Source organism: Cygnus olor, chromosome 6 (genome assembly GCF_009769625.2).
Source record: "Cygnus olor isolate bCygOlo1 chromosome 6, bCygOlo1.pri.v2, whole genome shotgun sequence".
In the NCBI taxonomy this organism is placed as follows: Eukaryota; Metazoa; Chordata; class Aves; order Anseriformes; family Anatidae; genus Cygnus; species Cygnus olor.
The window spans coordinates 11,917,278-11,932,427 of NC_049174.1; the positions used below are offsets into that span (position 1 = coordinate 11,917,278).

Here is a 15,150-nt window from a genome sequence, read left to right on the forward strand (position 1 = left end):
AGGGAAACCTCTGCTCTAGCACATGGAGCACCCCCTTCCCTCCTTCTTAGCTGATCTTGGTGTTCACAGGTCTGTTTCTAACTTTTCTTTCCTACGCCTCTGCTTGTCCAGCATTTTACCCTTTCCTCATTATATGTTTTCCAAGAGGCGTCACTGCAGCGGTGCCCTGCAGCGGGTCCATTGGAGCTGGCTGTGTCCAGCATGGGGCAACTCTGGTATTTTCCCACAGAGGCCCCCTGCAGCCTACAGCTAGCAAAACCTTGCCACCTACCTATCCAACACAGGTAAGTAGGCCAACACCCTCTTTTTTGGGGGAAAAAAAGACATGAAGTTTTCATAATCCCATATAAACAGTATCTACAAATTTGTATGCTATTTCCATAAATAAAAACAATACAGGTATAGGTACTAAAGCGTCACATGTACCTGCGGTGGCAGAGAAGTACATGTAAGCCCAGCCTTGGGGTCAAGAACAACAGACAAGGACCAAAGCGATAGCCAGATACTTCACCAAGAACCATCTTAAAGATAAAAGTGCTACTGAATGAAGCAACTTAAACTCAAAATCATGGTTTTTGCCAGCAGATTTCCTGCAGTCTGGAACAGCCTTCATATACCTCACTGTAAACAGGCATGCCATGTTGTTTCAAATCAAAGCACATTACAACACAGCTCCTATGTGTATAGACACAGCCTGTATTCATAGCAGCTAGCAATGTCTCACCTATGTAAAAGAAGCCCTTTCTCAGTTATATAAGAACACCCAGTGTCCTGAATTTACAAATCATCTTTATTTTGAAAGGAATGATCGGAGAACAGGTGTAATTAAGTAAAAATAAGCCACGTAACTAGGAAATGCACTAGAAACAATCCAGTGCAACGCACACGCATACACAGCTATGCAAGGCATGAGTGTCCACGATATCCTTAGAAGCCAAAATTCTTGACGCAGACCTGTCGACTACCTGTGTGCTTCTCATGCACAATCAAGCAAGAAGCACTAGTGGGCCAGGAAGCAAGTTTGCCTCTCCCATTTTCACTGAGATATCCTGTCAGACCCTCGGAAACAACGTTTCATTGTAGTTCGTTGTCAATATCACGTACTACATATAATGCTTCAAGCTACCTTCATGCTGACAGTCACTCTTTGCCTGAACATCTGCTGGACAGTCTGTTCTTTTGGAGGATCCAGGATGTGTTCTGTGGTTAGCTTCACTGCATATTTATAACACTTAGTTCAATATAAACCTGTCCAAATTACCATTTCCAGCTACCCAGAATATTCCAGAACCCACTGTATTTAATCCTTCTATATTCTCAGTTCCTACATTCAGCAAAGATAAAGTCTGTCAAGATTTACAGTGCAAAAAACTCCCTCTATCAAAAAACAAGCAAAATAAACCTTACTTTCCATAAGCCACTTGACCAAAAAGCTAAACCCGGATTACGTGCCGTTACCAATTATGCCACATATGAGCATCAGTAATGCTACTTTTGGAACAATTCAGTAGACAAACAGACTTTAAGTTTGTGCACAAAGTTCTACTTAAGCGTAAAGAAAATCTTGTCCACAAGTTGTTCACAAAGACTCTTTTAATACCTCTGTATCTCAAGGATCCCCTGAACAGAATGGATCTCAGCACAGAAAACAGCATTATATACTATTTCTTAAGTATGCATTGTGATTTTGGTGGACTGAGAGAGAAAGATGGCTCCAGGAGAGGACCAAGTTTTCCCGTGATTACAACCTATTGGCCATCCTCACTGTAACTGAAGGATTACAGGTTATCTGCGAGTGAGGACCCCTATCAACTGATGCTATAATAAAAACAATTAAAGAAAAAAAAAAAGCCACCAACCACCCCTCTGGCAAGCTACTATAGTATAGTATAGCTACTATAGTAACTAATACTAGTTACTATTCCATTAAAGGATAAGGATAACTTAGATGCAATAATACTGTAAATCCCACTTAGTCTGAATTATAGACATCGACTCTTGAGAGATCTACCATTAAATACACAATCTATAATTCAGATAAAACCCACATTAGCAGGGCAGAGATTTCTCTCTCAGTAGATCAGCAACCTGATTTAATATAGATGGCAATCTTAGTGTAGTTGCCCATTGAAAGAATACCCAGGTAAAATAAGCTTCCTCACATGGACATTTTCCAGTGGTATTATCAGAGGAAAGAAGAAACGGACTTATTCTTGCACCCCAAAAGCATGTTAAGGCAAGCCAGAAGGGGCAACCAGGAAGAGACAGAGACCTTTCTTCTCATCCACTTTTACCAGTCTCCAACAGTATTCTAAATAGAGTATATATTAAATATTAAACTTCCAGGGTGCATATTTTAAAAAATATGTTTGACAGCTTGACATCCGTTCTGGTGAGAAGAGAAAGGCTCCAACTTCCAGAGCTGTCATCCTGGCCCTCTCCACAAGCACTTCTTCATCCCTCATGGGATTCTCTTTTCTCAATTCACTCGGTATTTAACTGTGTTTCCTGGGGCATGGAAGGAAGTTTCATTTCTGAGACTTGGGTGATATCTTTGCCACCAGTGCAGAACTATGCCTCCTCTCTTTTGAAGCATTTGTAATTGTATAACTCAATTATGCCAGAGCTGTAACATTAGAACATCAAAGACATGGATTTTAGTTTATAATGCTCTTTTGTAACACCGCAGCTCCAGTATTCTCCTAAGTAGGGCTGACTTATTTTTGTGTAAGTAAGGATGTCTGAACATATTAAACTGATTTAACATGAGAAAATCATGATGGATTAGTATCCTTTTAAAGCTTTGGGAATCATAATCACACAGAGCAAGACACTGCATCACACACAGGCTGCTGTGCCCCATCTGGTCTCAGTGCTGCAGAGCCCTTCAGCAGCACAAGGGGCTGCCACATTTGACCTAAAAGCACATACTTGAGCACTCAAGTCTTACAAAGGCCAGAGGACATGGCATCACAGCAGCACAGAAAAGTGCCCCAGAACACTAGCCTCACCACGGGAGTCCCAAACCCACTGTTCATTGAGCCCTGCCCTCCTCACAGCCCAAGAAGCAGCAGGCAAAGGCTGCTTCCCCAGCAGCACAGCGCTCTGCCCCGTGAGGATGACTCCAGCAGCTAGTCTGGGACTCTCTCACATCCAGGTGAGCGCACACACTTCTCTCCATCAATGGTGGCAAATGTCACGCAGCAAACACAGCCACAGGAATCAAACAAGAATATGAAATAAAAAGGATCTGACACATCTTGCAAACTCCCAAGATTCTTTCCATGCTCTTCCTACTACTGATGGCCTCCTCTCCCTTAAGGCAGGCTGCAAACATTGTGGCAGCTCCAAGCACTCTGAAAAATGTTACTGTTTGTGTAGTGCTGAGTACCATGACCACCAGCTAATTGTAGGTTTCTATTTTAAAACATTAAGAATAAGGACTTAGCCACAGCTAGAGGGAGAGGAAGGAAAAAAAAGTTAATTACTTCCATAAATATTAACACAACTGATTTCTGTGATCTGGCAGAAGGCACTCACAACATGGAAACAGTCTGTCTCCAGAAGAGAAGGCAAAGCACTTGAAGCAGTGCAGATTTCAGGCACTCATTTAGCTCTTTTCATTTAATTGCAGTGACTCTAATTAAGTTGGTGTTTCACACAGCTATTCTCACAGCAGGCACCACACTGCACAGACAATTAATTGCTAAACCGATTTTAAGCAACATGGATTTTTCTCTCTCTTTTTTCGGGGGGGAGGGGGGGGGAGGGGGATAGTGTGTGTAAGACACCAGTGTCTTCAGCTTACAATAGTATTCTCACTCCAAATTCTCCCTGAAATTCTCCCTGAAGGTAACCATCCACAACAGTTCACTGTTTTCCATTTTGAGCAGTCCCCACAGCAGTTTTGGATTTGGACAACTTGATTCTTGAAGTAAGGCTCCACTGATACTCATCCTTTAGACCTAAGCAGCAGAAGAGCCCTCTGGCATTGTGGTGATTTGTTGCAGCCTACAGGCTTCTGTTAGAGGGTTATGCAGACTGAGATTATCTGACCTCACCAGAGAGGCCTCCCATACCATCAACCACTGTCAGAGTTCCTCTCAAACACTATTCAGTTCTATAAAGGCCTGTTTATTAGTCAGACACCAAAATTTCCCTTACAAGGTCATCTAGCTCTGTCAATGTAAGAGCAGCTCCGAAGGACGCAGCTGAAGATCAAAAGAATTTTAGCCAAAAAGCAATGAAGTAGGAAAGTATGGTAAATTGCCACCTTGAGAAATTTACCCACGCATGGTAAATTGCCACATGTTGCCTTACAAAGCTATCCTGGACACAGCCTCGTTCTGCCATCCTGATCAGCACAGACTGTTCCCAACTCTGCATACACTCTCTCCATTTTAATTCAAGCTATGGCAGTCTCCTCACAGCTCTCATCCACAGTCAAAAGCAGCTTGCCAGTACTCCTACGGCCTATAATGAAATTATTTTCAGCTACCATCAAGCCTATAAACATATTAATAAGTTGTATACTGGGTATACTGGGTTTAGATATAGATATACATATATTTAGACATAGATATACAGGCAACGTCATTCACAGCCATTTCTAGATAACATGCCATTAGTCTTGGGGCTGGGGGAAGAGATACAGAGTATCATTTTTCCTGCTTAATCCCCACCCAGCACTTCCCTTTTCAAGGAATTTTTGCTTTCTTGGAATTTTTTTTATTAAGGTTTCTAGCATTTTCACAGAAAATGTCAGAGGAAACATCAGCTTATGTTACACGCATGAATGTTGTCAATTGCCAGATGCACGTCTGCACTCTTTTCTGTCCTCCACCCTCTCTCTAGCTCCTGCAAAAGCTGCCAGCCTCTGCATATTTCTTTCCCACTGTAGACTCTGGTCTTGCAAGACAATTCAATTTATCCCTCCTGGAGGAAAAAAAAAAAAAAAAAGAAAAAAAAACGGATGCACAGGAACAACTATTTCCTACTGTTTGAGCAAGATTCACATTTGTATGAAAGACAAGAATAGCTGAAGAAGGGGAAGGGAAAGCCAGCAGCCTGAGGGTCTGCCAGTTCTCTGCAGAGGCCCAACCAGCCCACATGCCAGTTTAAGGTCTACGGCTCTACGTGGCACATGTTTATTATATGCATCTTAATCATATGTGTTCAATAGGAAAAAGCTCCTCCATAGTGCTGGCCAGCACTAGGTGAGAAGAAAGGAATGAGGCAGCATGGTCAGGGAAGAGAGCACTGCAATCTGTTCTGACACATTGAAGAACAGAAACTGAAGTCCTGGGACACATTCTTGACCTGTACTGGCTTCATGAAAAGCACAGACAGCTTACACAAAACACGTGGATGGGAAGGAGAAAGGCATGCAAAGGAGGGGGATGCAGCACATGCCTGTGCAGGGAGACAGCACTCTAGGGCTGAGGGGAGGAAGAAGGGGGCTGTGCTTTGACCATTCCTGTCTGCTGTTTGGCTAAAGGTACGGTAGACAGAAGAATACGAAAAAGAAATGAGGAACTGCCAAATCATTTGCTGGCTGTCCAGAGCCTTTTTTTCCCTAACGTCTCCCAGGCCTGTGCAGGGAAGGGGAGCTGCTCTCTACTACAGGCTGGAAACCCACAGGCATCTGTGACAGTCTTTTAGGGCAGGAGGCGAGGGATACTGCAGAATTCCTCTGCCTGTCCTGAGACCACAACAAACAGCAGCAGCAGCAACAGCCACTCACATCTAGGGCAACAGCTGGCAGCTTCTCCCCCCACGCAGGGGCTGCCTGTGCTGCTGGGAAGCATTGCATAATGCAGCCTTCACAATTCCATGGGAGTGAGTGGCATCCCCTCCCACAAGCCAACCCCCCTGCTCTGCTGAAAGGGTAGGTACAATCATAGAATCATAGCATGGTTTGGACTGGAAGGGACCTTAAAGATCACCTAATTCCAGCCCCCCTGCCATGGACAGAGACACCACCCACCAGACCAGGTTGCCCAAAGCCCCATCCAACCTGGCCTTGGGCACTGCCAGGGATGGGGCATCCACAGCTTCTCTGGGCAGCCTGGGCCAGGGCCTCACCACCCTCAAAGCAAAGAATTTCTTCCTAATATCTAATGTAAATCTACCCTTTTTTTAGTTTAAAGCCATTACCTTTACCTTGTCCTATCACTACACACCGTGACAAAAAGTCCCCCTCCTGCTTTCCAGCAGCCCCCTTTTGGTACTGGAAGGCCACAGTGAGGTCGCCCCAGAGCCTTCTCTTCTCCAAGCTGAGCAACCCCAGCTCCCTCTGCCTGTCCTCATAGGAGAGGTGCTCTGGACCTTTGATCATCTTCACAGCTCTCCTCTGGACTCGTTCTAATAGGTCCATATTCTTTTTGTGCTGGGAGCCTCAGAGTCAAAATGCAGTACTCTAGGTGGGGTCTCACTTTAAGCCCACAACAAAACCCACAACAAAGCCACGTTTTATTTGTATGGGTTCTGCACAAGTTCTGGCAGTACAGCTTCAAGTGACTGTGGTGGAGCTTTATTCAAACTCCAAGAGTTCCTTTAACTGGAACCAGCTACACTCTGGGTACCCAGTTTCATCTTGATATCCAGTCCCCAACCATAAAAACAAGAAATCCCAGCTCAAATGCTACTCAAATAGCAGTTTCTCATAGGGCAGTGTCCACATGACAAGTAGAGATTTTCAAAGATATTAAAAATCATTTCAGTGCAACACAACCAAAAGCATCGTGAATAAGCTACCTCTGATGTCAGCGTAAGGGAGAGCATCTCAACACCCCCAGATAACACACAGACTAAAACCTGGGCAGTTAATAACAAAGACAGATGGAGCAGGAACATCCTGTCATTTTGGACTATCACAGCACATCACATTTTACACACACGTTAGAGACGCTACATGAACTTCTCATGGGCCACTTGCTGTCATCGTCAATTTGCAGAGCAAACCACTTTCACCTCTTCCCGTCTGCAAAGTGCTACAGTGGGGAACAATTTAGGAAGGTAGCTCCCCACAAAACAAACAGAAGACAGACATGACAGCTACTGGTACAGAATTAAAAGCTGAGGAAAGCTGACAGCAGCAGAATCACGAGATCATAGAATATCTGGATTGGAAAGGATCCACACAGATCACTGAGTCCAATTCCTGGGTCGCCAAAGGAACACCCATAAATAAATAAATAAATAAATCCAGCAGCTTTCTGTGACAAACACCCAAAGCTTGCATTAAGAAAAAGCAGCAAAGGCTTAAAACTGATGTCCACAAAGGATGCAATCATGAAAACAGAACAGGATTAAGATGCTTTTAGTCGTTCAATTCCTAAATACTCCAACATGCCAGGAAAGAAACAACCTGGAAACCCAGCTGCAAAAGGCCAGCACTGTACAATACACAGGAAGGCAGAGCTGCTTCCAGGAGGCTACATGACATGGCAGGCAGCACACTGTACAGAAGGTGAAGAAGCCCAAAAGGTCTGCAGTGGTAATACTGCCAACATCTCTGGCCTGTTCTGACATCATTATCACATCTCCAAAAATCTGCCTAAAGAAGGCACACAGCGCTAGCGTTAGACACAGCAGGAAGGGCAAACTCACACCATGCTCTGCAGGGTAACACAGCAAACACCTTACCAACAGAACAGACCTGCTCCTACTAACAGCACAACTCTGATTCATGCAGAAACATTGCATGCAGAAACATGATCAGAGGTGAGGACAGAAGAGAAAGAACTGCAACATTTAAAGGCCACAAACAACCAGCCAACCCAACGCTTTTCTACTTCTTGCTTGAGGCTACAAAAGGAGAACAGAATTGGACAAGTAGCTGCAGAGCCCATGTAGAAGGAAGCAGTTATCTGATATACACAGCAAATCTGGAATGCCAGAGCAGAAGTTGAGGTGCAAACAGAGGGGGATAGTCAGTAACTTTGCAGAGGCAGGCTCGCTAAGAAAAGGAATTCACAGATTCTCCATGAAAGGGGAAAAGTAAGGCTATGACCCAGTCTGAAGATTTCAGCAACTCCAAGACATCCAAGTCTTGCTTGGCCCAATTTTATTCTCTCCTATTGTCACATTTCTTCAGGGGGAAAGGGACTTCCTTCTTTGTCAGGTGCTCAGTCATCTCACTCCTCTGATCCACTGATGCAGGAACCTATACTGCGGAAGTGCACTGGTCAGCAGAGGACCAAACCTCTCAAGATACGATGAGTATGGCAGAGATACTAGGCAGCAAACATGCCTGAAATGTACCTAGAGCATCATGTTGTGCAGATCCTGGCTTCAACAACAGCACAACCTTTGTTCAGTCTAATGTCAGTCTGTGTCCCCCACCTTAGTAACTCCTGCCATGCTCCCTTACTATCTCCTTAAGGATCCTTAACTGGTGCAGGATGAGACATAACAAACAGTTTCAATTTGTATTTCACATTTCCCTGTCTCACTAGTGGCACAGAAGAAGCTAGCGCAATCTGCAGGAAAAGCTACTCTTGCCACAACCTCAGAAATCAAGGTGACAAACTAAGGTTTTGCAAGCAATTCTAAGCTGACAGTACTTGCTGCCACAGTACTGTTACATTCCCAATAACACATCTTGTCACAATTCTGTTCTGGAGAAGCTGAATATAAAGCAGAAAGCTGCCAGTCCAGTTGTTCAGATCATTCCAGAACTGGTTCATTATCCATTCAAGAAAAAAAAAAAAAAAAAAAAAAGACATTCCCAGGCATGTAGTCTGCCAGAGTCAGAGTTGAAGAGACCCCGGCTTCAAGGAGTAAATGCTGAGGAAAAGCTAAAGCAACTGATCAAAATAATAAATGTAAGAAAATGTTTTGGGTGGCACAATATAAGAACAACATAAAAGTATTAGAGAGCACCCAACAGAGGGCAACAAAGATGGGGAAGGGTCTAGAGGACAAGACATACAAGGAGCAGCTGAGGTCCCCTGGTTTGTTCAGCCCAGAGCAGGCTAAGGGGAGGCCTCATGGCAGCCTGCAGCTCCCTCACAAGGGGAGCGGAGGGGCAGGCGCTGAGCTCTGCTCTCTGGGGACAGCGACAGGACCCGAGGGAATGGCACGGAGCTGGGACAGGGGAGGGTCAAGCTGGGTGTTAGGGAAAGGTTCTTCTCTGAGAAGGTGGTTGGGTGCTAGAACAGGCTCCCCAGGGCAGTGGTCAAGGCACTGACCTGCCGGAGTTCCAGAAATGTTTGAACAACACTCTCAGACAGATTGTCTGATTTTTGGGTGGTCCTGTGTGGAGCCAGGAGTTGGACTCAAAGATCCTTGTGGGTCCCTTCCCACTCGGGTTATCCTATGGTTCTGTGATCCTACCATTAAGAAGCAACTCCCACTCCACATGACAGGCCATTATTTCTGAGTTAGTTGGAAACATCGAATTCCCACGCTACAGAGGCTTACCCAGATGAGATTTATTCACTCGTACTAGTAACAGAGGTCCTTGCATGGATTAGATTATGGCAAAGCATTTAATTTGCATTACGTCAGTGGCTAAGTAAACTACACTGATAGGAAGGAATCATTCAGCAAGCAAGTAACTCATGGACTTAACTCCCAGTGTTCACAGTAATGTTGCTGGCTTTTGTCACCGACAAGCATGTGGAATCCAGTGTTAAGATGAGCCAATGAATGAAGACAAGGAGTGGAGCAGGAAAAGTAGTTGCAGTAGGTCTGCTTCACATCAGGGCATGGGTTAGAGCTCCTTCTATTAAAATACTTTCTGCTTTAGACCACTGGCTTTCTACCATCACAGATGCAAGAGTCACCTCAAATGAATGCCACTTTGGTGACGTTTTTTTATTACAATTCCACCTTCTCCTTCTCATGCTGCATGAACTACTGATTTCCAAACAAATTAAACCAATACCTTTCAGCAAACACAACAGGCATTCTGAATCAGCCTTGTGTCTAAGGAAAGCAACGTGATGATTGCCACAAGAATAACAGACATTCTGAGAGGGAGCCTGGCCTCCACCAGAGGCAACAGAAATCCTCATAAAAACAGGACCTTCAGCCAACGAGAAAGAACACCAGTTTATCCTCCCAAAACAAGAGGAAATACAGTGTAGAAATTCAGTACACAAGAGATTTTTTTTTTTGCCACTACCACCTGATTTTACAAATATGCCAGATGATTCAGTGAATTCAAAATGTTATCTCTGCCTCCTGTGCAAGCCGACTGCCCATGTCATAAGGGAAAGAGGAAGGAATCACACAAGCATGTCAAATGGGCAAAGGATGGACAGAGTGAAAGAGGGGAACCATGAAACACATCCTGTATATGAAAGGTTAAGACAGAGGTCAAGGAACCTGAGTAAAGTATCCAGCCAAAGATTGCGGACCTGATGGTACCCACCATAGTAACCTGCTCATTTGAGGTAGAGAAGGACAAACAGACAAGAAAGGGAGCTCCACAACTCTCCAAGCCTCCCAAGCAGCCCCACAGAAGCAGGCCTAGCAGCCTCTTCCCCGTATACCCACGCTTTAAGCTGTCTGAGGAGACCAGGCTTTCCAGGTCTCTTCTGCTGATTCAGCCAGCCACCACCTTCTCTTAAAGAAGCGAAGGTGTGCACTGACAGGTTGCAAGCCAGCATCACCATCTCTTCTTCCTTACTTTTTCAGCAACAAGCAAGATCTCAACCCCACACATCCTTCTGGCCGCTCCCCGTCTTGCACCTTCAGAAGCACAAGAGAACATTCCAGCACACAGAGCCTTTCTACTCAGGCTCTGCCAAGACAACAGCTGGGTCCCATACTTCAAGCCCAGAGACAAAATGTAGAAGTCCAAGTGGAGAAAGGAACAGGGGCAGGACAGAAGTAGGAAGGTTGAATGCATTACCAGGAAACATCTTATGCAGACACCTTTAATAAAGTTGAAGTGCCGTGGAAGCACAGCTTCTCTTGGGCGAATTAAAGGGCTGGTTTTCTGTCAACTGTAATGACTCCCTTGCTGCATTCAAGCCTTGCAGGCCTCTTTAAGCCCACACTGAAGTCTTCCTGGCTGTCCCTAAAAATGTCCCACAGTACAAGGCCAGATTGTAACAAAACACAGATACCAGCAATGTTGAGTAGTGTTAAGCTTCCAGAGGCATGCACACACACATGCAAGGACAAATATACGAGACTTCTCAACTGCCACATTAGCATCTTTGGCAGAGGAAAAAAAATCTTCAGCTCTGAAAAGCACAGAAGATAAAGAGAGTACCTACAGTCTGCCAACTTGACCTTCTCAGAGCTTGAAAAGCGAGTGGGAGAGCAACACTTCTTTGTCTTGCTATTAAATCTTAAAATAACAGTGCGTGGGAGAATCCTACCCTCCTGCCCTGTGCAGCAAGCTAAGAGGAAGACAGGAGAAGCTCAAGTTGAATTTTCTGCTGAACAGGCTCACAGCTGACCAGAGACCCCAGGAGACACAACACATCTGCGTAGAATCTCTTTTCTAAGCCTAGGATGTCTGTCACTGTATGAACAGCCAAATCACAGTTCACTGCATTAACATAAAAAAAATGTATTGATTTCCATAATGGAAAAGCCTCCGTATGCCTCCAGACGATAAGATACAAGAAAAAAAGCACACAGCAGCTTGGAAAGGTTGAAAAAAATAAATCACTTTTTGCCTCACTGAATTACAGTTTTGAGTGTTCAGGCAAACAACTATTTTTAGCTGATTGTTCGGAAAGCATGATGGAGCACAAAGGATTGGGTCAGCATCGCTATCTGCAGGAAGCCAGCGTGCAGCCTCGGGAGAGGGTTAAACATTGCCAGGCATTGCACATCTGCATCATCAGCACTGCACAGGGACCAGCAGCACAGATCTATTTATAAACCAGATGAGTGCAGCTGCAGCTGGCAATGAAAGACTGGGATTGCAGGCTGTCAACCTTCAACAACGTTGTCTAATTTAATTAAAAAGATGGCCATGTTCACATGCACATGTCCTTTTCCCAAGAGACTTATGAACAATAACCTCACAGTTTTGAGAGCAATATACTTCATAAGGGTTTCTGTGCAGAGAGCAAGCATCCTCACACAATCTTCCCATTCCCTCATTCTGTGACCAAAACGTGACTGACAGGCTATGGCTGCCACAGCTCACCATCACTTGGGTAACCACAGCCCTCGGGTAATTGCTGAGTTTGTTTAGAGCGCCGACTATGTGGTACATGCAAACAAACTCACTGCAGCAGTATTAATCTGCATGGAGACAGAAAATTGATTTAGTTTGTAAATGAGGTATTTGGGAGTCACATACCTTTTCAAGATTTCTGCACCAGGTCAGATCGCTTGTGCTATCAGTTTTCATTTAGGGAGGGAAAAAGTTTCAGATATACAAAGCTCTGCCTGCCACTAAGCAGCTAGAGGGAGCATTTTCTCACCGTGGAACAGGAAACAAAAGCCTCTGTCATCTCCTCCTTGTTACCTCTCCCACTCAAGACACTCCCTGCTGAGCTGGACTCTCCTGCCCAAAAATCCTTGAGCAGGGGACCTAGCAACAGCACAGGACAGGAGAAGAGAACTGGCTGCTCTCAGGTTGCCATGGTTAAAGCACTGCTGAGGAACAACAAGCAAGATTAGCCTGGTCAGGACAAAGAAAGCCCCTGAGATTTGCTGACAAAATATGGGGGCCTGAATTGTACCTGCTGGGGTAGAGGAAGCCTGGAGATCAGATGACAGCCTGGACACTGCTGTCCCCTCAGACCCTGGGGGCCAAGAGCCTTTGGCTGTGTGAGGACAGCCCACACATGGGGGCTCCAGCTGCACAGTCCATCCCAGCAGCAGCCACTTAGGCTGAAGCTAGCTCCCCACTCAGGGAACATTAAGGACAGACGGTGCATGTGCCTTTCTGCCTCCTCCAGCCCCAAGCTGAAGCCACCTTTAAAAGTCCCTAAGGGAACACAGGAAGCTGGGCCAATATTCATCAAGCTACTGCCAGGCCAAATGCTGCAAATGCAGTCCCAAGTGAGCCAAATGGGTGTTTGCTCACAACCTAAACATGGCATTCGAAATACAGCACCTCAGCCCCATGTTAATACAGAACAAAAATATACGTTTTCCACCCTGATGGCCACCAAACAGAAGTACAAAGGCAGGACCAAAACCGGATGGCTTTCTGAGCCATCCCTGGTTATTCTGCTCAGGTACCAGATGGTCCAAGCCAAGCGCACAGCATGGAGGGTACCCCATTACCACAGACTTAATCCTGGCCAAATAACCACAGTACCAGTCTACCCACCCAGCTGGACTTGCACAGCCTCTTTCTTCGGCTAATCAAGCCCTGTGGGTACCTGCAGACCAACATGCTGCTTCTCACCTGTTCTAGATGAAATGATGCTTCTGGAGTCCAAGTCAAGTTTCTTCACCAGTGTATCGGGGTCAATATTCAGCCCAGAAAAGATGTCAGATGAAGAGAAGTCCCAGTCCTTATCCAAAAGGAAATATTAAACAGGAGTCAGTACCAACACCACCAAACAACATTTAAAAAAATAAATTAATTAATTAAACCCAGTACCATCCCACCAGGAGCATGTCATATACTCCAGCACTAATGTGCAGGTGCCTCTCCTGAGCATATACTGAGTCACCTTGCTGGCCTGGTACCCCAGGGCTCTGCCACCCAGGAGGAAGTCTCACAAAGTCAAGCACTCCCATTTTCATGTTTTGGAACCTGGCTCTCATTGGCTTCCTAACAGATTTCTACCTCAATCCCATCTCACCTCACTTATTTGAATGCAGGTGTTACTCCTAGGAGAATTATGAACTGCACCCCTAGGAAAAGCCAGATTTATAACACGTATGTAAATAGAGAATGATACAAAAAGGATTTGCCCAGTTGTTGCCTATGTCTGTGGACATTAAGCAGGTTCAGTGACTATTAGCAACTTACCAGATCTTCAGTATCAAGTTCCTTTAAGCATAAAGTACTTCCATAAGCCCTAAGCTTTGCATTAGCCTCTCTGGTTTGCTTAGAAGAACGTACTATTTTAACCAGGAGCATCTCTCAGTACAGGCACACAATTTTATGGAGGTATAAAAACATATAGACATGGTGCAACCTATTCCTCCCTCCCCAAAGGAAAGCTGTAGATGCATAAAAATCATTTACTGCTGTTCCTGCATTCTTACTGCAAGGGTGGAAGGTATCCAGCTTTAACCTGAACAGCATATTAATAATACAGCTGCTGAAACTTGACATGATGTAAGTCTCCTAAATGCTTATGCATAAAATGACAGCTCCTCTCCACCTGCCGCAACCAGAAATCAACAGAGACGCTGCAAAATGAGCCAGGCGGTCTCTTACTCCTCCGGTCCTGACACTCACTGGTAACAACGCCCGCCACTGCACCCAAGTTACCTGCTACAAGGCAGTGCAGGCACACAGGTACTCCCACCCTCAAGCAGTAGCATAAAGCCTAGCAGATGTTTGTCACTGCCACCTCCCTTGGCAGCCTCTCCTTTCCACACAGCCTGGTGCTGCAGGTGCACAGACACTGCATGCCAACTAAGAATATTTTGGAGTGGCTGTAACAACCACCAGAGCAGCATGCTGGGACCCTCATGGCACACATGCCAGCGCCTCTCGTCTCATCTCCCTGCCTGTTTTGGTAAGCCACTACCCACATCAGCTCACCCATGCTAGTGACAACACGGGCAGGCACCCAGCAAAGGACAGTGCTACAGCAGCTTCAAGGGCATCACGCAGCTTTTCTAAGAATGAAATGGAGGCCCACATTTAGGAAATTTTACTCAGTCTTCAGCTGTTCTGACATCCTGCCAGTGGGCACTAGGCCTGTATCACAGCAGTTCACCACGTCAAGGACCGCTTCCTTTGACATCTCTGCTAAGCCACACCTGGAGCTGCAGAATAGTGCCTCCCAGAGCCTGCCCCTTGCATAAAGAAGCAGGGGAGATATGCCAACCCCAGCAAGACATCACACCGCCGTGGGGACAACCTCCAAAGGTAGCATGGCAACAGCCACTAAATGAGATTTCACAGCTCCCCAGAAACTTCAGAGATCTGCGCAGAGACGAAGCAGCACCACCAACAGATACCAAACGTCAATCCTTTGCGTTCACAGCTCGGATAAGAGGAATCACCTCCACGACAGAAGAAGGACTTAGCTACAC

At 45.4% G+C, this 15,150-nt stretch overlaps 1 protein-coding gene across 5 annotated transcripts in view; it reads right to left on the reverse strand.

Annotated features, from left to right (window-relative positions):
* FAM207A (family with sequence similarity 207 member A) overlaps positions 1-15,150 on the reverse strand; it is a 55,416-nt gene that overhangs the window by 39,463 nt on the left and 803 nt on the right. For 3 of the 5 annotated variants that reach the window (XM_040561770.1, XM_040561771.1, XM_040561766.1), the window contains exon 2: positions 13,337-13,445. In XM_040561770.1, the coding sequence (XP_040417704.1) occupies positions 13,337-13,445 (109 nt within the window). Of the gene's footprint in view, positions 1-13,336; positions 13,446-13,909; positions 15,058-15,150 lie in introns of those variants that run through there. The other 2 variants (XM_040561767.1, XM_040561768.1) reach the window with 2 other exon arrangements.